The sequence below is a fragment of the Macrosteles quadrilineatus genome, unplaced genomic scaffold (assembly GCF_028750875.1).
Source record: "Macrosteles quadrilineatus isolate MER2022 unplaced genomic scaffold, UCM_ALF_1.0 Scaffold_2__2_contigs__length_208266976, whole genome shotgun sequence".
In the NCBI taxonomy this organism is placed as follows: Eukaryota; Metazoa; Arthropoda; class Insecta; order Hemiptera; family Cicadellidae; genus Macrosteles; species Macrosteles quadrilineatus.
In genome coordinates, this window is record NW_026542595.1 from 151,842,806 (window position 1) to 151,866,075 (window position 23,270).

Below are 23,270 nucleotides of genomic sequence, written 5' to 3' on the forward strand. Positions count from 1 at the left end.
CAAATTAAAATTACATGTGTTTATTTAATACTAATAATATTTAAACACTAACATTTAATAAGTAACAGCAATCTCTATTCCGTGGTAACAGGGAGGGAGTTGGTCGACGTTTCGTAGACTTGCGCCGTCATCAGGTGCAGTTTGTACCTGCCGCCGGCCGGCGCGCCAGCACACTGACTCTTCTTCGCGGTCCCCCGTCCCCCTGGAATATCCCCCTCCGAGACCGCGCCCCCGGCCCTGAAGATGCTCCCCGAGCTTATAAATGGCGGGGGGCTCTGCCCCTTACGCAGTCTTGGCCGTGTGTGAGTGTGAGATGGTATTCTGAGAGATTGAAAACATGGCGACCATCTTCGTGGTGAGGGTCGCTTTGGTGGTAAGTTCAAGGTTAATTTTTTCTTTAAATTTAAAGTTCGGCGAAGTATTGAATAAAAAGTTGATAGTTGGATTCAAATACGAATATTTACATTATAAAACACACACTCAATTAAACTTAAATCATTCTTGTATTGGTGTGAATATTAATGCATTTTGAAAAATCACAAATTTAATGTAAATGTGATTTTTAAAATATTTTAGGTTGGTACTGTAATAGCTAATGAGGCAATGGTTCTTAACAATTTCAGTTGGATTTTGAGAAATAACACATGAAAGACAGGGCTTGCCATTTGATGATGTAAATTCTAAGTTATACTGTATAAGTTATACTGTATTACAATCAATTAAAACCTAAACTCAAAATATTAACAATTTTATAGTCTAAAAAGGACATTAAAATTATATAACAAAACAAGAATCGACTAAAAATATTTACATGTAAGTCCTGTTGAAAAGGTCATGATAGTAAACCATATAATTTTTATCCATCAATATACGAAATATTAAATGTGACTACAGTTCGTGGTATAAAGTATGCTGATTATCAGGTTTTTTTTTATCAAAATTATCAATTCATTCAGGAAGGTTTCATTACCGAGTATGAGTTGTTATAATCATTTATGTTTCAATAAACAAAATTATTTAGTTTTTTGCAGAATTTAATGAAATAAACTGCTCGTAAAGCTCAACATTTTAATATTAAATAGTTTCGCTCATAAAGTGACTTTGACAAGCGTAAAAAGGAACGAGTTATTTTACCAAAAGGCTTTTGGGATAAAATGCTACTTTATCGCAGAGAGAAATCGGTCTCATTAAAATACACTCATGCATGTAAACATGGCTTCGTATGAATACAACATGTTTGATTTGAAATGTAATAAAAACAAATCAATCGTGATAATCCATGGTATTACACTCTTTTAAAGCTCTTTGTGAGAGTAAATATTGTTATTATAAACAGGTTTATACGAAATTGACGACTGAATTTATTTAGATTCCGCTTTGTGGTAATAATATCAAATTGAATCGAGCAATTTACACTTAAAAGTACATTTTGTATTCAATTATTTTTATCAGCTTGATAAGTACAGTAAGTGTGACAGCGGATACCTTATTATTATGTTTTACAATTAATTCTGCAAACTAATTTGGTTTTTAATAAAAATAAATATAGATCAGTATTACAAAAGTCTAGTCTATTTTAGTTATATATTAAAGTGTAAAAAAATAATAAGTAAAATACACAACAATTTCAAAAAGACAGACAATTCTTTTTTACTGTTACTGATTTTAAGGTTTAATAGCAATATTATGGTTGTAGTATTTCGTTATGTTGTGAACAAAAGGACAGGTTTCACCACCCCGAATAGAGATCAAATTCAAATTTCCTAACCATAGCTAATTTTAAGGAATAATCGTTTCTATTAACGTCAATCACAGCTGTGTTTGAGTGTGGCTTTTGATGAAGTGATGTGTACAATCGGACATACATAGCACATGATCGTAGCCTGTGCTATCAGTTTGTGGGTCTTCAGCGCGTGAGATACCCACATGGGTCTTCGAAATTATAATTCATAATGTTATATCAACACTTCTAAAAAGATATTTTGGGAGCAAGATAATGGCATTGAAAAAGTTAGTAAACTTTCTTACTGCTCTCAGCATCAACTTTATGATTGATTGCTATTTTATAAATTGACCAATTTAAACGGTTATCACTTCAATAGAAGCTTAGAAAATCAAAATAAAATAAATCCAGATGAATAAAATAACACTCATTATAATTATAATGACGTAAAGGTAAAAATTGTTTACCACGTAGAAACACTTGAAGGGTCTATATTTTAAACGATATTCTCTAAGACCGGTTGAATAAGAAAACAACAGTGGGTCTCTAGTGGCCCTAATCCTGGCACGTTTATTCAGTTGAGTTGGCAACAATCAACAAATTCCGTCATGATACGCATAACGGCTGAGAACTGACCTAAACGCTAACAACTGTGGGATCGTTCTGTCATTATGTGAGTGTGTGAGTCTGTCAGTGTGTGAGAGAGGATTTGACTTGGTTTAGTGGATTGACGACAACCAGTTTCCGCCAAAACAGCGTGTGATTCAACAAGGCACATTAATGTAAGAAGATAAACTTTGTTGTAGGTGCCAATGACAGCTTGAGTTTGAGAGTGGGTTTTGATAAAGTGATGAGTGTGTAAAATTGCTAAAAGGTTTTACAGCGTTGCTTACATTTTTATTGTTGTTTGAAACGTGAAAGTACCTTATTGGGGCGTCAAATAATTCAGCAATTATTGGTTAAATTTATAAAATATTTTTCTGGGTAGTAAATTGAAAATAAAATAAATAGTAAAACATTCATACATTTTCTTAACTTATTTTATTTGCCGCTACCTTCTCCGCAATTATGGGTAAATTATCCATTTTAAGAAATAGGCATACTTTAAATCATTATGACTGTAAAAGGAATTTAATATGTTTTTAAAATAGATAATTTTATACAAAGTATAACAAATAGTTTGTGAACCAAATTTTAATAAGTTAAAATATTACTTTTATATAGATCAATTTAAGCATCGGTATTTACAATATAAAACAAGTAATAACAATCCAATCACTAATCCAAAAACTAGTGGACTTTTTTAAAAGGGCTTTTAAAGAGTTATTTAAAAAAATGTTATACAGCTAGTTTTAAATAGAAATGCATATAACCTACAGACGGACTAATCATTACATTTACTTTATCCAACACCCATATTGACGTTCGACTAGATTTATTATTACTCACTTTAAGACCACTAAACTCCCTGTTAATTTGTTTCACATTGAGAATAGCTGTCCGTTGAAATATCTACTATTAACTTTATAGTCAATGGTTAAGACAACGGCGACGACGTAACCCATGAAACCAAGCGAGGTAACCTTGTACTAGCGGGGTGTTAACAAAACACTTATCAGCATAAAGTTAACAATAAGCATTGTTGTGCTGGCTGTGGTAACCCAGCGGTTATACGGGTAGTGGACGCGCAATAGTTAAGTACCAGGAGGGTAGGCAAGACATCAACGCTCGGCGCTACTGCAGGTTTTGTTGTTTTGTCCCTATGGAGTTGTTTGTGACTTCAGAATAATACGTGTTTGAGTAACATTTTATACTCGTTACTTTCAGTGGGAACAAATTATATTTCCGCTGAAGTATAATTTAAAAATAATAAGTGTTTACATCAATGTTTTTTGGGGGGAATTTAATATTTACGACCTTAGTTATTTGTAATATTTCTAAAAAGGTTTCGAGGTAAAGTGATTACAAATTAGCCATCGTACGATCCTGAACTAGAATCACTTTAATTTTTCGGTTACAATACAAACTCCATGGCAGAATTTTGATACTTAAAATGGTGTATGGAACTAGAATAATTCTAAGAAGATGGATTTATGCAAACAAATGTTTTATTTGACTGGTATCATTACCACAATTTTTGAGACAGCGACTAAAGTAATTTATCACAAATCAGATAACCAAATAAACCTAGAGGTGGACAAAGATTCAAACTATAAAGACAACTGATTTTTCTCTGGACGAGTTTAGGAAACATTGACCATCTGTTAAACATTTCAACCAATCAGTCACCAAATACTTTATTTCATTATTAATCTTTATAAAAAAAGTGATCTTGAGACAAATTTAACTTGTTCATTAATGTTTGAAATAAAATAAAATTCGTCAAACCTAGTTTTGGTTTGATATTTAATCTTTTTCATAGTATCAATGTTTCATCATGATTATTTATTTTACCGCCCCGATCAAAATGTCAACCAATAACTTAAGTTGTTAGCAGGCCTTGACACTCGCCATGTAGCCTCTCAGTTACCGGACCAACCGCATGTCTCGTTAACATTCAAGCGATGCAAGGTGTAATTTCACGTCAAGCGCCAGCCTTATCAAAGTTCACCCCTTGTAATCTGCCCGGGCCAGTCACCTTTTATGTTAAAACAGCTATTAAACGCAAGATTGCATAGGCCCGATGGCAAATTATTAATTCAATTGGTTTCTTAATTTGTTTATACTCTGATGATTGAAACACGTGCCAAATTATGAATATGTTTTAAAGATTTATTAGCTTCACGTGCATATCAAGTAAAAATTCTATCAAGGGAATATAACTTTTTAGTATTTGAAGAGAGTGTTTGTAATAGTTATAGTTTTTGATTGGCGTATCACCGAATAAGTGTTTGAAAAGTACAAGTGAAATTTGTTTGGCTTGTAAAATACATGTTTCTGCAGTAAATCTGAAATAAGCAATATTAAGTTAATATTGAATAATAATACACACAAAAAAATAAAAGTAATGAAATAAAATAAAACTGCAAACAACACACTGGCAAAGCGAAACGGCATTCATTCCTAATCAAACCCCCGGTATTTATTTCACTATATCAAGGTCCTTGTTAATATTCTTAACTCGTCTATCGCAAAGGAAGAGGTTTTCAGATTTTTAAAAGGAGTCTTAATTAGAATGAATATAATTATGCACCATTAGGCACACTGTAAAAAAACGGGGAAAAGACTATTACTCCTGCATTTAAAATGTGTTGATTATTGATCTTGTATTGTTTTGAAAAAAGAAAACAGGTAAAAATCTTACTGAATTTGGTTTCATATTTGGATAAAATACACAATGATTAGTTTAAAGTTGTATAACACTAGTTTTTCTTCAATAAAATTTATTAGAAAATGTATTGCAATTGTACAACAGTTTCTGCTAAAAGCTTTCCATATCCTGCGTATTCAATGTTCACGTTTCACAAGTTGTAAATCTAAGCTTTTGTCGTATCACAAACTCCCACAGTCTGCACAAAGGCGTTAACATCTGGGGTAGTTTATGTCTCGGGAACACCAGAAATCATTTACAGTATTGCAATATTTTTTACACCATACTTGAAACCTCTTCAACCTTATTTATGAGTTCTAGACACGAAACCTATAATACATGGTTATAGTTTACTGCATTGTCACTTGCACTTTATGACCAAATTGAAGGAGTAATTTTTAGGAAACGGTTAATTTACGTTTTGTTGACACCCATTCGGATTGTCGGTTTTCTACAAACAATATTATGTACAGGGTGTCTTTCAACCATATGAACAAACTTTGTCACGTTATTTTATTCAGCATTACAAAAGAAACGAATGTATGTCGTACGTTAAAATAATTACATCGAGTTTTATAATTTTTCAGAGGATTTCATCTCTTATAATTACGGGTTTATCTGAGTATTTTACCTCCATCGGCCTAAAAGCAAAATATCGAACCGTCGAGAATTCAGACTATCTAGTCGGCAAACTTGGCACATTGCTTTATTGTAATTATTATCTACATTAGTTAATTGATTCGGGTATACGCTAGCTCAGTGTATTTTGATTGTCGGTGTGTAATTACAATTACAGAAAATCCAAGAGTTACATCAACATTTGTTCACTTGAACAAGTCACAGTTATGATAATTTACAGAAGTATCTAATGATTTGGAAAGTACTAGGGGTTCGCAGAACATTAAAAATACTTATTCTAATGTGGAATGATTTACAAAAGGATTTCAGGAGTATTTAATTTAAATACTGGCACATAACAGAACATACCCAACCATCTACAGAAATTCAACTAATCCAAACTGTAATCACATTTAACTAAACATCACTGTTGCCAACGGGTTGAGGTCGACTGCACGGTGAACAATTGGGGATTAGCAGAGCGATAAGTGAGAAAGGCGCGAGGACCAAGAGTGCTGCCTTGTGGTACACCGATGAAAGTGAATGGTGCTGACGTAATGCGGCGTGCGTGAATAATTAGACGGTAGTGTGCGTGTGTGCGCGCGCGGCAGACGCTCCGGTCTCAGTAGGTCATCACCAAGGTCACTCAGCTGCTGACCCCCACTTGTAGCGGTCCTTAGACAGGAGTATCTCTCTATGACGTCATATACTGTAAAGTGTATGGATGACGGGTGGCTGTAACGATGAATTAAATTTAATACCTCATAGAAATATTTTTTTGAATTCTCTGGATCAGGTGAAGACAATGTTTAGTAAAATAGTTTCCTTTGGATATAAGAAGTAGCCTTCTTATTTTATTGTCAAGGACAATATCAGTTCCGAATGTGTTTTATCATACAACGCTTGAGCGAGTTTATTTCGAAGCTAGTAAAAAGACCAGGGCTTCGAATCTCCTCATTTATTATTCTAGAACTATCCACTAATATGAAGACGTAAGCATTGAAATGTCAGACCTAAAACGAAAACTTTCGTAAACTCTATTAATTTCATAAATACTACTAAGAAATACATGCTAAGAGGAGACGTCCCACTACGGTAAAACCTACTGTTTAAACGGCTTCAAGTAGACTATGTAACAATAGATAAAATATGTCTCCCTTTATTTTCTTCAGAATTCATATGTATTTTAATCCAAAAATTAGATTAAGTGTATAAAAATCAGCTAAATTATACAAGCCATAGTCACATACTAAGTTAAGTTAGGTCACTGTTGTACACATCATAGGCCTACATGGTTAATAGTAAGAGCCACTAGAACAATTTAATTAATAGAGGAAATAAGTTTAGCCATGCCTCTGTGGATAAATCGTATTGTATCAGAACAATATAACAACATTACTCCCTTATACAACGAAATAAACTGGGGATCGGAACTGTGATTCAACTAACAAGCTTACCTTGTCCTGTAAGTCGGTCAATTGAATTGTGCTGGAAACTAAAGTTGATTTTGTATCAACAATCTTCATTGGAGTTATACTAAACAAGTTAAAAAATTCAGTTAGCTTCAACTAAAAATGATAGACGAGAGAACCATAGTACAATAAAATTTCGCTTTCTCTGCTTTATAATTAAATGTATAGTATTCATGATTATATTTGTTTGAATGAATATTAATTCAATGTAGAGTGTATAAAATGAATTCTAAATTTTACTGTGATAAAACGCTCGCTGTATGGATTACCAATAAAACCCTTGTTAAACACAAAGACTACTACCACATCCTAGACATTTCAGTGTCGTGACAAGGTATTTTCTCTTGTACCGTTTATTGACTGCAGCTCCACAACAGTCCAATTGTACGGGTGCAACGGTAAGTACCACTTCACCATAATTGAAATCACCAGGGACCATCTTTAGTACAAACCTCACTAATTAATTACCAACCAAAGAACAACTGATTAATTGATCATCAAAGCATAAGCGGCTCCGATCATCAAGTGCAAGAAACAAAACGTGATTGCCAATTGTCCGCGAGTTTCCTACCACAATGAGAAGGTTATTGTCGTTCATCCTTTCATCGGAGCCATCGACCCGCGACATACGTGAACTTTGAGATGGCCACAATAAACACGTGACCTGTCAAGACGGTGTCAAATAACGGCTCTACTTGAGCTATCCAACAATGCTCTGAAGATTCGCCAACACTCCAACAATGCTTCTGGGAGTTCTATCCTCCAACAAAGCTTTACACGACCAATTCCGCAAGTCACACGCTTCTGGGCACAAGTGTTATTGTTGCGATTACTACGTATTGACGGTTAACGCGTGTGACTGGAGTCTTTTTGAGCATTTGGAGATGTTAGTAATTAATTCATGTGAGTCATTGTTTGACTTGCGTTGAGTCACTAAGCGATGGTCTTGGGGATACATCAAGGTACAGTTAGCGTTGATTTAGTGACTCTTGTTGGCATAGAATATTCGTCGAAGGGGTTGAGTATGTCTACACATTTTAAGTAGGATTTCTGTGAATTCAATCAAGGAGAAGGAAATGTGAAAAACTATATATTCTTTGCCTATACATATGTTTTGAGTTACATATACTTGATGTTTGGTAAAATGCATCTTTGTAGTCACTATCCGCCCAACGATTTACCACGACTTTAGCAATCTATTGCTATAGGTTGAGAATATGTTTATAGATTATTCAGTTTGATTTGGTCACATTTTTTTGTTTTTTTATCTTGTCTTGTTTATTTTACACGCTAGAGAAGATGACCATCCAAAACGAACCTTGTGTTATAATTATTTGATGGCTTGACTCGATGACAGCAATCCATAACATACTTGTAAAAACTGTCTGAAAAGTGAAAAAGTATCAAACAATTTTTTAATAAGCTATCGTATCTAAACACTTAAACAACTAGGCTACTTTAACTTGATGTAAAGTAAATATTTTCCTGGTGAATGTTAATGGAAATACGCAAACATCCACAAATGTAAACCACACCATAACCATGTTATGAAATGCATAATTTGTCTAACATAGATGATATTTGTGTGACTCGTCTCATTTAGTTATTTACAAAGGTGTAAATGGAATCCGGGGTAATCAAGTTAATTAAAAGTGAAAGGGGGAATATTTGTCTATTTCCGAGTTAATTTGAACGGTGATGCTTATGATTCCCATTTAAAATCGTTTTTGACACTGATAGACAAGTGATTTTGCTATTTTATATTCCTAGCTGTGGTCTAATAGCTCTAAAATATTTAATACTTTACGGCAAAGTATGTTGATTCATATACAACAATTTTGATTTGGTTCTACAACCTAACCTATTCGGAATCTTACATTAAGATTTAGGGATTTACGTCTCTAGGTTTAGCATTATTAGTAAAGGATTTCTCAAAATAACAGTCCTTTATGGCTTCTTATCTCTACAATGTCTTATATTTTATTTTCACCCGACTTCATAGAGATAAACTAACCTACAACGTACGAAGTCGTTTATATATATTTTTATAATTATAAAATAACCACCAATGCCAAAACATATTTTTATTTGCGGTGTCGAGTCAAACGGGCATAGCATACAGCTTGAGAAATCTGTTGAAAGGTGATCTATACATTTAGTCGTGACGTACTCAAGCACACACATACACCTATACACGTACACACACACGCACTCACTCACACTTATGACGTACAATTCATAGTCACGGTGTCGTGAAGTGTCTTACATAAACCTCAGAGCCAAATAGAACCGCTGAGGCACTTTCTCAGTGCATTTAGACGCCATCTGATTCTATAAAGGCAACTTTCTTTTATATTATATGCCGAGGCTTTACAGAAAGTTCAATCTCTGCCAATGCAATTTGAAACCATATATTTTCATACGTAATATACATTATGATACGTAATGTTATCTAATACACATTAATTTCGTAACCTATTCACTTTAAAATCAGACTGAAATTGCATTGAGTTGTCTCTAATAATTGTCAATAAGTCGTATGACTAAGTATTTACATATATACTCTATATGCCACACACTTTCAGTAACCTATATGATTACCTTTTAGCGTTGTAGCTTTGTAGATATATGCAATAAAGCGAACTATCGTCATATTTAAAAGCAAAATATTAAGTTCCCAATTGATAATGTGTTGACTGTGTGTTAAAGAAATAATCCACAAACATTTTATAGAACCACCGAAAACTCTCTAAATTTGAAGGCCAAGCTTAAAGTAGACTCGTAAAAGGTTCGTTCCGAATGAGTGCTGTACATGTATTTCAACTATCGTCCTTCCAGAATAATTCGCAAAGAAGTAATGGTGAACTACCCATTGATGGAAACTGAATCGGGTCTGCATCCTTGATCTCATAAGAGAAACATTGATCATACACGACTCATCAGAATTACGATTCTATTTTCAGGTCGATTAGAATGATTCCTTACCTAAATGGGCGATATCTAATCCTTGTATTTGACTCATAGAAACGAAACCATCAAAAGGTATAGGTGAAAGCAGAATAGCTCAACGTATAAAGTTACATTAAGAGACTATTGTATCTGTATCACCTTTTGACCTATAATGTACAAAGCATCACTATTGTTTCTCTGTAGACGTGTCGTTCTTCAGTAAGCCATTGATGAAATCGTCACTCGCAATTGGAATCAAATTATGATGGGTGTTGTAATGGCTAGTGTTAGCTCACAATGTAGAGATTTAAGCTTACAAATTTCGTTTCAAATACAGCATCTTCATAGAAAGTACTTGGCTTGTTTCCAGTTGTATATCAATGTATTGTGTAAAAAAAATAACTAAATATCCGTATGACGACGATAAAAAAACCAGACGCATAAAATAAATCGAAGTGCCAAAATTGTATAACCCAAAAAATTTTCTTATTACTTATATTAAGTAACTAAATTAACTAAATTAACTAAAGTAACATAACTAAATTAACGTGGCAAAAAAGGACGTGGTGTGTATTGATAAAACCCCAAATATTTCGGTAATCATAACCCTTTGTGGACGGGAGACGGATATATCCGCATATGGGTTCTAATGTTCCGGACGGGAAACGGGTATATCAGCCTTATCTTCAGACAGCCTGGCTGGTGTTTTTGCAGTACCCCGATGTCTCAATCTACCACGGCGCTACTTAATTTAACTAATTTTCATGATGCGGTTTTGTACAATAAATAAATAAATAAATAATGCAACAACATATTGTTCTCTATTTTAGTCAAAACAGATTTTTACTGTACTATATTACCCCAAAATAGTGTATGGAACACAGGATGTTCCATTGACAATTTTAAAGTCGGTCACCATATTGGACAATGGAGGAAGTTTTTTTCAAACTCCAAAAAATAATTATCATTGCCCATAAAATAAAAGGAGATTTTCCCATTTTAAACTTCCGTGTAAAATAAAAAAAATCCTTATGGCAATGTGTATGCGAGCAACACATATCGGTCATAGAAAGGCGAAAAATATTTCTTTTTAAACGTTTGGACAATTAACTAAGAGTGCAGACTATGGTTCTACAATATTTAAATCTGATACTTGAGAGATTGAATTCTAGTTTTAACAGTTTAATAATTACTTCCCAAATATGTTTGTGGAAAAGAGAGTAAATATAAGAATGTATACAACCCCGTTTTTAAATGTATAACTCATCGGAATCTTACCCCGTGATCAATTTTATGATTTTAATTGGAAGACTGATCCATTATTCTATCCCAGAATGTTAAAGTGGTTCTGAGCAGTAACTGCGTTGTTAGAGTTTGTTTATTAAAAAATACATACCAAGTTCAGCAATACAGAAAGCGGCATTTCAATCTTTTTAAGATTTGTACCTATTTACACATTTTAATATGCAACCGTTAATACTGCAACGATAACTTTTGTTGTACAACATGGGTTTTTATTTTAGGATTATTATTTTAGGGATGGCACTACTATCCAGGAAACATGATGTTGTGGTAGGCCTACTGCTTCTTACAGAATAGTTAATAGAAATTACATTCAATGGTTCTTTTATTTGTTTACTACACTGTATTTTATAACAAGTTAACTATATTGGGAGAAACTGGAAAATATTTTATAATATAAATTATATTATTAGGTATTTATTTCAGCCATTTTCAGGGTATTTACAGCACATAATCTAATTGGCATATATCTAAATGTGATCTGTTTACCGGAACTAAATTACTCGTTTAATAAATGTAGTAAATCTTTACATGAAATACTGTACATTTTACTCATCCTCGTAGTATTCATCATCATCGTAATCCTCAGGTTCTTCACTTGGACTAGGTGTACTAGGCTCCTCGTAGTCCTTAGGATCAAAAGTAGTACTCCAAAGTATACCAGGAGTAGTAGGGGTAGGAACAATTTTTCTTTCACATTTACTTGGCGCATCCTAGAAAAAATTAAAAACCGTACTAAATTATCAAATTTACATTGCGTGTTATAGATTTGAGTGTGGTTTTAGGAATTAGTTCAGCCATTTTTCATCATAAGTTAAAACAAAATATACGTTTTAGGATAAAGAACACGTTTCAATTACCTAAAAAATAAAAAGTGCATACACAGTAGTCATTTGAGTCATTTTCTTTCAGAAAATTCATTGAATAATTGAACAGTCAAAATTAAAATCGTTTATTAATGAAGAATATAAAATGCAGGACTCTAACTACTAATAATAGTGCGAATAATTATATAAATAACTTTTTCTATATTAATCCAATAATGCTGTCATACCTGACACTTGATGTTTGTGGGCTTGTCACATTTGCATTTCTTCGGGTTGAAAACTAACCAGTGTTTGCACGTTTGCTGGATTTTCTCTTTCCCAATACATTGGTAGAATACCTTACTTGGACATGTTACGGGGTCTGGGTAGTCAAATCCGTCTTTACACTGGTTGGGACTTTTTGTACTCTGGAAATATACAGGTTAGATTGAATTATTTGAAATGTTGGCAGCAAACTTGCAGACTAAACAAATGGCCAGCTGCTTAATCTTGCTCTTTCACTTGGATTAAATATTATCATAGAGTGGTTGAAAAATAACTTAATCTTGATACTACGAAGAACATAAACGTAGTTTAATGGAATATTGAAGATTAGGGCCCACATTGAAATCAACACATTTGTACAATTTTATGAACAAATTCGGAAAGTTTTCGTGTCTTCATAATAAACGAGAGTGTTACGAACATAAACGTATCATGGTTAAGTGTTCGGTAGTATTTGTTCTCGGTGAATATAAATTTAAACAATATCGGTACAATTTTACTTGTTTTCTAATTTTTCACGTTAAGTCTTTTAAATGGAGTGCTCCAATACATAAAAACCTTTAACCCCAATTAAACTATACCAGAAGACAACCTATGTATATAAAAGAGTACCGTTTCATGTGAGGCACCACAGTCCACATTGTATGGCCAGTCGCAGACCCAGGACTTGGGGTTGAACACTGTCCCGGGTCCACAGAACTTCCTTACAGGTCTTCCTCGGTCACACTGGTAGAACACACGGCATTCGTCAGGGTCCGGGAAATACTTACCATCAGGGCACGTCTTGGGAGGACCACCCTCCAGCCCCTGAAATTATATCAAGTCATTCTCCACTTACTCTTGCCGGTAATATTGTTATATTATTGGTAGTAAGAAAATTGGTGGTTGAAAAGGCTCGAAGGACAATTAACTTTTAAGTGTGAATCGTCGATACTATTCTTTTTGCCAGATTGAAATACTCTTCCCATTGGTTGGTGAGCAGACTGAGTCTTTTTTTTACTAGAATCTTAGACGAGAGCGTAATATAAGAAGAAAATTCATTTCCCTACGAAATAGTGATTTAAAATCTGTCGCAGCCACTAGTGATGTAAAGTTTTTAGGATTTGCGGATAAGTAATGTGGTCAGTGTGTGTTCAGTGTGGTTGTTGTTAGTGTTGAGATTATTGAAATTTATGTTGTTTGGATTGTAGTTGTTTTTGCATGCGTTCCGTTACCTCGGTAGATTGACTATATATCAAAATGTTTATTGTGTTAATGCATTTGTATTCGTTGGTGTTGTTCTGCTAAGGAATACAGCTAACACGATTCGAGGATAAAAAACAACACTCTGTCCCAAAGCATTACGATTTTTGCATAAACTTTTCTAGTTTTTTTACTGTCTTTTATTTTAGGGAATAGTTCATTCCAATTTATATAATAGTAAAAAAATCCGCTTTATAATCTTAATCATTTATAATCTATTTTGATACAACATTAGTTATATACTTTATACATTACTTTATAACTGTCTTCATAGAAAGTTGTTTTTATCTTAATAATATCAATAGGAAAAAATCCCTTTCGAGAACGTAATATTTCTACTCTCATAACTAAAACCTAATAAAACAGATTTTTGTATAAATACATATTCTTAAACATTAATAATATAATATAATATAAAATAAACATTCAGAACAACTTACCTGTAGTTCAAGAAAAATTAAAAACACTGAAATGAAACTCATGTATAATATAATATGAGCTATAGCCAGGAGTTATTTCTTGTATATATTTCCAAGATAATAAACCGTCCACATAAATCTTGATATTAATTAGTTTTGATGAATTGCCTTATTGTTTAAGTAATATTAAAACAGTAAACCATGCAATAAGGCAGTTTGCATTTGTAATAGTGAAACGCAATTATTAAAAACTATAAAAAGATTACAATTTTATTCACATAGGTATGAACTTTAATAATTAAAGTAATGTCACTTTTTATTACAGTTTCTCTTTGGTTATTCATACTGTAATGGGAAGTCAACTTATTGGAAATACTGTAGGATCGGAGACAAAAAAATGAAAGAAAACATTTCGAAATTTTCATTTTTCTTTAAGAAGCTTGTAATAACTCAAGCATGCGTTTACCAGTGTTGCCATGTAACGTTGGTTTTGCCATCTCTGGTTCCAACAGGCCAGACTGTGGTGAGTACGGTAAATGTTTCCTGTAACTCTCTCTTTAGGACCGAAAATGGTCTCAAACATTGGAATAGTAAGACTGGCCTAAGAAGGTACTTCGTATATCGGATGAAAACACTACTATTTTCGGAGTAAATTATAGAAATTTTCGTCCTTAATGTGCGATAAGAGGAAGTCTCTTAGCCACGTACGGATTAAAAGTGCATTCTTAATTATTAACACACAAAATTTAACATGAAATCCGGTTGTAAGTAGAGCCCATCAAATATTTTTACTTATAACATTGAATATTAATTGGATATTGAAATAGTCCAAGCTTATAAAACCTATGAATCAATGTAGGGGTGATACTAGATTAACGACTTGAATGAGTTCATTTCATAATTTTACAAAGACATTGTACGTAAAATTATGGTAAATAGCCTAATGAAGGTAATTAAAAAAGCCACATAAAGGCAATTACCTTTATTTGACACATCATAAAAACTTTACTCTGTTGTTGCTGCAATAGTGTTTGTAACAAACGCATTTTTAAAGATAGTAAGAATACGTTTTCCACAATCAACTTTTGAGTAATTACATATACCACATCATACGTATAAAGAATAGGCTATATTGTCATTGTGGCGAAATGCAAATTGAAATCGAATCAAAAACAGTTGTCGTAGTAAACAAACGGAGGTTAAGGATTTTCGTTACGCAAACATTCCAAATAAATATTGATATTACTGGGTGTGGACGTTTGTGAATTTGTTCACTTAAACACTTCTTTAGGCAGCCTTACCTCCATTTTGTGTAATAAAAAGACTTGAAACAAGTGGAATAAAAATCTATTTCCAGGAGCATATAATGAAAAAGGAGAAAATGCTCAACGCGTATGAATAATGAAATACACCTAATTTAGCACACGTGGTCATTTAACAACAATTAATTGAACAAGGTGACTTAATATTCTTTCCTGTTCGGAGAATATTCCTATTCATTACTACAGCTTGTAGTTCAACAATAAACACTTGTACAATTTATGTTGTAGCATTATTATAAGTAGTGCACTCTCACATATCATTAATGCATGATATTAGAGACAAAACGTGTCCTATATAAAGGGTAACTTATCTAGTAAAGATAGAAATAATTTCTGACCATATGTTCCATATGTATTGCTGTTGCAAATGGACTGTGCCTAGATGATTATTTAAATTGATTAATAGATCACACGTGTTTGTTTACTGTTTTCAAATTATTCAAGCCATTTAAATATATTAACATTGTTTACCTATATCCTACTATCAACGGAGATCATTGATTGGGTCAAACTTCCCACGTAAACCTACAAATAAGTTAATTTGATTTTGTCATTAAGATGAGTGCAAGTTTAACAAAAATTGGTTCATAGTATGTAAACATTGACATTGTAGATGTTCCAACAAAATGTTTAGCCGTTCAAAACAGAACAAAAACATTTGTTTAAACTGGGAACAAATTAATTTTTTTACTTTTACTATGGAAACAAAATAAATGAATAAAAAGGCCTTTATTTACAAGCGAGTTTCATGTATATATAAATTTCAAACTTACTTAAGTCAAAAACTAAATCTAAACTAGCCAAATTTTTGTTTTTATTTATTGCGGCCCTGAAGAAACCATAGGATTTGGACTTCTAAGTCCTGAGGAAGGTCATTATACAACTGCGAGCCGAAATATTAATTTTACTTTCTTCCAACCTCAAGCCTCACTTTAGAAAAGTAGATCGTGTGGTCAAAACGAGTACCAAGCAGCCATATCTCCTCCATATACATAAGCCTTTCGCTGAGGTACTGAGGCTCTCCCAGATTGAGCACTTTGTGGACCAAATAAATACAGAAAACTATTACAAGCCTCGAAAGATTAGAGGGCATAGCTCTTCCATGAATCAAAACCAGAAACTTTCCCAGATATTATGTAGAATAGTTTAGTTTTCCAACGATAGTATGAACGGTTTAAGAGTGCCATAGCATTGATTTTACATACATACAAATATTAATTCAGTTAATAGTAATCCTAGTTTTCACAACTGTTTTGGAAAAAGTATTTTCTCACATTACTTGTAGTAAACACGTGGAAAGCTATTAACAAATTTATTATTTCACCAACAAAAATATGAACGCGAATCGCAGTAATGCTCATATGTTTATTGCCAACTGTTTACACCTTGATACCAACAAACAACACAAACTGTGCATTTATTGTAACGAGATTCCTCACGGAAGTTTTTCAATTAAACTTGAGCCATTTATAACAAACTGCTTTGCATTTGCTGATTCTCAGCACCTGTCTCAACACAATCTTGGTTTACTGGCTCCTGGTGCGATAAACCGAGGCACCTTTAATTTATAAAGGGAAGTACTCTGTGTTTCTCTAGTCCAAACTACAGGACTACTTTAGGTACAGCAGTTCAGCTTTTAAAACATCAAAAAAGTAAGCAGTAAAAAACTGTAATTGTTTCAAATTCTAGAAAACACAGAGTTTAGGATAAGTAATATTTAAATTCAAAATTAGTTAAGTTTTTTCATGAATTTATACTAAAGTTTACTATAATAATACGTTTGGGTAGCATTCCCTCGGGGAATACAAAATGTCGTTATACTATTGTCAGTCAGTAAAGTCTCTCTTAGTTCGTTACCAACTACTGAATAAAATATAACTACTAAAAGTATAGATATCTATGTAGCTTAATAACATGTAAAAATTGGCATAAATATTTATCATTATTGATATTTTATCATTAACCATAAATCCTATAAAATGGTGTGAATGCCTGCATTTATTTGATCGGTACCGTTGCGTTATGGTACCTAGTTTCGACTCAATACTGTAGCCATCTTCAGGGCCAGTTCTTGTAGCATTATTCGAAAGTGGTCAGCATCAATAACATATAGTACACACAAACGCACACAGACATATTATAAAACACGAACATTTAAGCTGCAAAAACGAGAAAATAATAACGTAGGAAAGCGGGATACAACATGATAGGACGGAACTGGTATTTAGACTTGATAATTATTCATCAATTACTGACTCAATATATTTCTAGAATACATATAGCCCTAGTATAAACGAGAACTAACATAATTCCTACTTTGTCAACATGTAAAGTGCTTTTTAGTCTTCTTTATTTTGAACAGTTTTTATATAACACTAGTTTTATCTATATCCCATTGCTTTTTCTAATTGAAACAGAAAAACAATTCATATAAATAGAGTCATTTTAAACTACGCAAAGTAATTGAATACCTTAAAGTAGTAAGCAAATGATAAAATACAAAAACAATAAAGGTAATATATATTCCATTTCTAACGAAAATCTTAACTTTAAAAATGACGATACAATTAATTGTTTGTATCTACATGAATATGTAATTTTCTATTTTAGTACAAAGCAGTCTTTTTAGATCAGTGGAGAATATATATAAAGAGATTATCACCATCTTTTTATATAAATGATCTTCTACCAAAGTTTCATTAATAATGTGACTAACTAGTCACATTATGTGACTTAACTATCGATGCGTGACAGTACGAGATTGTAACTAACGAGATTTGAACCTTTCAAATACAACTCTTCCTGAGACGACGACAAGCTTTGATACAGCCAAGCCTATAATATCATATATCATAAAGTTATATAATATTACGTGATTAATAAAATTTTTTGTTGGGTATTGTTTTACTATTACATAACTCAGATATTATAAACATTTATTATAGTCACGACCTAAAGTCTGTAAACAATACACAAACAAATTGTCTGATCAACAAAAGGAAGACATTTATGTACGCTCATATGATTTAGTTGACTCAAAAACAAATATTCACATTTATTTTTTATTTATTATATTAAGTACTTCATTGATTTGCTGATTTAACAATTTTGTTTTATGCCTTTGACCTTTTTATACGAATTCATTTTTAGTCCCAAGGTCCCTTTTATTACGAAAAAAGTATCTCAGACCTGAGAAGTACGTGGGGATATTTATTCTTCATGTCATTCTTAACCTACTAGCATTAAATATATTTAAATATAAGTATCTAGGATTGAACAACAATCCTTTACGTCTCGTCAAAATTCGATGATCATTTACTTTACCGGCTTGGATGTAAAGACAGACAAAGAAGACTTTTATGACGGTGGTAAATTCCATGAACCCTGAACTTAGCTTGTGGTAATGATTGGCAAGATGTTCAAAGCAAAGGTGATGGTGTGGTTTAAAACAACAGCTAACAATCTTGGCGTGGTACCAGTTTTAGTTTAAAAAAATGTTTAGATTGAAACCATGACTAGTTTGGAAGTACAATTATGTTTTTGAACGAAAAAAGTAGTAAACTTTTTAGTGTGTATAGAGCACAGGGGTAAAACGGACTATATATAATTTTATTTACTACCAGTAGTGTGGTTTAGTAGAAAGTGCACTTCATAGCCATCTTGTAGGCCCACTATTTAATTTCCAACAAATGATTTGCTTACTAAACCAAAATATTCATTTGGAAATACTGTAGTAGTACGTGTGATTTTGTTTTATTTATGTTTTATTTCAATGTTAATTTTTGTTTAAAGCATCCTATTTGTCATAAAAATGCAGTGCTTTTCTATCATCAAAATTTGAATTCAACTAATTAAGCTACGACATGTAATTTAGTAAAAAGGTAAAAATAAATATGCATGTTTTGAAAGTTAGGTACTTATAATAACGGCGAAGAGCTAATGTTTTGCATCTGAGAATGCCTCGTCGTACTCAGTAATGTTTATTTAGTAGTGAAAGTAACATAGACGAATGTCATAACTTTTGACAGGCTCGATGACGTTGGATCATTGCTATGTAAGAAGCCAAAACATTCTCTGGTTCTCACTTTTGACTATTCCTTGTTAAGATAGTCGATATTGATGTGCATGATTAACCCATTTGTATGGCTAGTGATTTTAAATTGTATATAAGAGTATTAGGGTAATATGTTTATAATAATAAAACACAAAAGCATACTGACAAATTACTTGGTGAAGTAGTCTACAGAGCTTTGATAAAAATGAATAATATTGCTTTCAAAATAATTACATCAAAAATATACCAAAATAGTAACATTAATCAAATCACTTTTTATGTAAGGCATGTGTTTTGGTGTATAACGAATGCTGAGAAATGTGTTACTATTTTTAAAAAGTTGGGTAAGGATAAACATGTGAAAGTATGTGTAATATGTCTTGAGAGCTACAAAATTGAAACGGTAGTACAAAACCATAAAAAGCTACTGTGTCATGCTATATTGTGTTATAAAAGGATGCCCTGTTTGTGTTAAGGAAAATCTCATTATTGTATTAGAGAATAATAGTTTAACAGGTTCTGTACCAGCCGTCACACTTATCTGTGACTGTGCCTGTGTGTGTGTCTGATGTGTGACTGTGCTGTACTTATAGTCTCCAAAAACCTCTACTAAATGAGTAAATAGCAAAACATATTAATTTTATTTAATGAGTTGCGTATCAAATATACAAGGAAACAGCAAATAATAGTCTGTACAACATATATTGTATATTATTTATATCTTTTGCTAATAGAAGTAACTATTTTACAACTGGCTTCCTCATGAAGTATAAGAAATCCAGATATTGTTTTTCTCACCACTAAAACAAGTACAAGTGGTACGTAAACTGGTGTTCCCATCTTACATCAATCGACATACAAGACGATAGACAATAGACATACAAGGAATAGGAAAGCCAACGTTTATTGGGGGATTCTAATAGTTTTACTACTGTATGAAGAGAGCTTTAAACGCTCTAAATCTCTATAAGCTATTTCAAGTTTCAAGTTGTACTTCATGCTAAGGCCTCACCACTCCCGTCTGCGCGTTGGCGTTGTCGTGCGTTGTTCTAATAGTTTTACTACTGTATGAAGAGAGCTTTAAACGCTTTAAATCTCTATAAGCTATTTCACGTTTCAAGTTGTACATCATGCTAAGGTCTCACCACTCCCGTCTGCGCGTTGGCGTTGTCGTGCGTTGTTCTAATAGTTTTACTACTGTATGAAGAGAGCTTTAAACGCTTTAAATCTCTATAAGCTATTTCAAGTTTCAAGTTGTACTTCATGCTAAGGCCTCACCATTCCCGACTTCGCGTTGGCGTTGTCGTGCGTTGTTCTAATAGTTTTACTACTGTATGAAGAGAGCTTTAAACGCTTTAAATCTCTATAAGCTATTTCACGTTTCAAGTTGTACATCATGCTAAGGTCTCACCACTCCCGTCTTCGCGTTGGCGTTGTCGTGCGTTGTTCTAATAGTTTTACTACTGTATGAAGAGAGCTTTAAACGCTTTAAATCTCTATAAGCTATTTCACGTTTCAAGTTGTACATCATGCTAAGGTCTCACCACTCCCGTCTTCGCGTTGGCGTTGTCGTGCGTTGTTCTAATAGTTTTACTACTGTATGAAGAGATCTTTAAACGCTTTAAATCTCTATAAGCTATTTCACGTTTCAAGTTGTACATCATGCTAAGGTCTCACCACTCCCGTCTTCGCGTTGGCGTTGTCGTGCGTTGTTCGACGTCACGGCTATCGTTGAAATTATTGCCGATAATCTCCTCTAATAAACCCGTTACCTATTGTTCCAAAGTCCGATTATCATTTGATATTAAAAGTAACCGTGACCTATTGAGTGGTGGTTAGGCAGTGTGAAAGTCATCGCGTTAAATCGGTTTTGAGGGTTGGTGACTAGAGCATTACCTCGATTGCTTCTGATTGAGATAATTACTACACAGAGGAAAATATATAGTTTCTGTAAGAAGAAACCAGCGAGCAAGGAAATGCTTGCTGGAAGAAACCTATTCACAGACAAAGTTATGGTCATCTAAAACAGCAATGCTATTTTTCTTTGCATGTAAGTGTGTTTCGCACCAGAATATTATCGTATAGCTTAAAGCAATGCGTGAGAAGATCATGTTACAGTATACGGAGTACATACGGATATTTTTTTATGGTGAAATCAGTAACTTTTTTATAAGGACATTGAAGATATCTGTTCACACACGCTTGGTTTTCTGTTAACAATCTATTTGAAGATGATAAGTTTAGAAAAAAAAATTTGTTTGAAATTTTTCACTTTTATTTCAAACAAAAATATATATTTTGAAATCTTTAACAGCTGCCAAACGAGTCTTCCCAGTTAAGGGAACTAGTTCGAGGGGAACTCAAGGAAGTGAATAGGCTTATGACGTTCCTAGATATATGGACCATCTTTGTGCTTAATTTTGACAATATTGGTTCAGTATTTTAGTCGTGACAGCCATCTAGACAGACAGACACCACCTCAATTTTATAAGAGTATACTGTAGATGTATTTTGCATATTAGCTACGTGAAAGCATTAAAATACCACGACAATATGGTTAAAAATTTGACTATGAATATATTTTTGCAAGAAGAAAAACAACATTTAAGGCTCAATGATAGCGGTGTTTAATTCATGCGGTAGCCACAATCACCTTGAAATCACAGACTTTGTGTACTCATGTTATTAGCGAAGCTTTAAAAAACACTCATCACTGCCGCAAATTGATATTGACACTTCCTGAACAATATGCTGTTAGATATAACCTTAAGAATTTGTATCGAAAACCATTCATGTAAATTATAAGCACATCGTATGGATCTGTATCTGCGTATTGTAATCATTTGCCCCAATTAAACAACTCACGCGAATTAAACAACCCACTCAATTGATCCAGCTAAACAATATGAACTAGAGACATAGTAAAATGTACTATGGTAGGCCCATGTAATAATATAAAAGTGCTTTAAGCATTATGTTATTCCTAAAGTGTTTTCCTTAGAAATGCACATAGAAGATTTTAATCTTAAATACATGTCATCCTTGGTTACTACTTATCAAATGTGCATTTCTTCTTTTCCATTAAGACATAACTTTCTCTAGATAGTGCGTGTTCTTGACATTTTACAATCGACACGAATACATAAGAATGCAGGTAATGCATTCACATTAGCGACTATAATACAGATATTGCTATGTAGGATGAAACAAAATGTCAATCTTTCTAAGCCTTGGACAAATTAACACGAAAAAAAATGCAATGAGTAAGATGTAACATGTGCACTGGGTGTTAAATACAGTAATTGGAGGTGTTCCAAATTAAAAAGTAAAATGCAAATTATTATTTACTTTTTCCCTTTCTTTCTTACATGATACTATACAAACTGAACATTACGTGGTAATGCGAAACTGCCACATGTTTGCGATTCTCAATAGTCTTTATGTCAGCAACAGGGTAACAAGAGTTCAAGCCGTCACAAAGAACCTTTCCAAGAATCGAAAAACAAAGTTAGTTTACATCTAAAATAACAACGGTGATCGTTATGTGTGACTTTGAAGCCTATAGGAATGTAAAAAAATAGTATTTCCAGTCAATTTTTTATTCGTTAAAATTTATTTTTAATGTAAGGCTTTTCAGAGGATCAATGCGTTGTGAAGATTTGAGTCATGACTCGATGTTTTATGAATAAATGAACCCGTTTTTGATTGATTTATAAATAGTTGTAAATAAAATAGCTGTAAAAATAATTTGATCTGTGAGAAAATGTG

The 23,270-nt window shown here is 33.0% G+C and overlaps 2 protein-coding genes across 3 annotated transcripts in view; one reads left to right on the top strand and one right to left on the bottom strand.

The window, feature by feature from the left end:
- Nucleotides 1–302: 302 nt before the first annotated feature.
- Nucleotides 303–23,270, top strand: part of LOC128986232 (collagen alpha-2(IV) chain-like) — a 61,715-nt gene continuing 38,747 nt past the window's right edge. For both annotated transcript variants that reach the window (XM_054406468.1, XM_054406469.1), the window contains exon 1: nucleotides 303–373. In XM_054406468.1, coding sequence (XP_054262443.1) covers nucleotides 338–373 — 36 coding nt within the window. In that variant the 5' untranslated portion in view covers nucleotides 303–337. The remainder of the gene's footprint in view (nucleotides 374–23,270) is intronic.
- On the bottom strand, nucleotides 8,197–14,226 carry LOC128986233 (peritrophin-1-like). The gene is made up of 5 exons (XM_054406470.1): nucleotides 14,148–14,226; nucleotides 13,078–13,272; nucleotides 12,429–12,608; nucleotides 11,920–12,087; nucleotides 8,197–8,508 (listed from the first exon to the last, which is right to left on the bottom strand). Exons 1-4 carry the CDS (start codon nucleotides 14,187–14,189, stop codon nucleotides 11,923–11,925), a joined length of 582 nt encoding a protein of 193 aa, XP_054262445.1. The 5' UTR covers nucleotides 14,190–14,226; the 3' UTR covers nucleotides 8,197–8,508; nucleotides 11,920–11,922.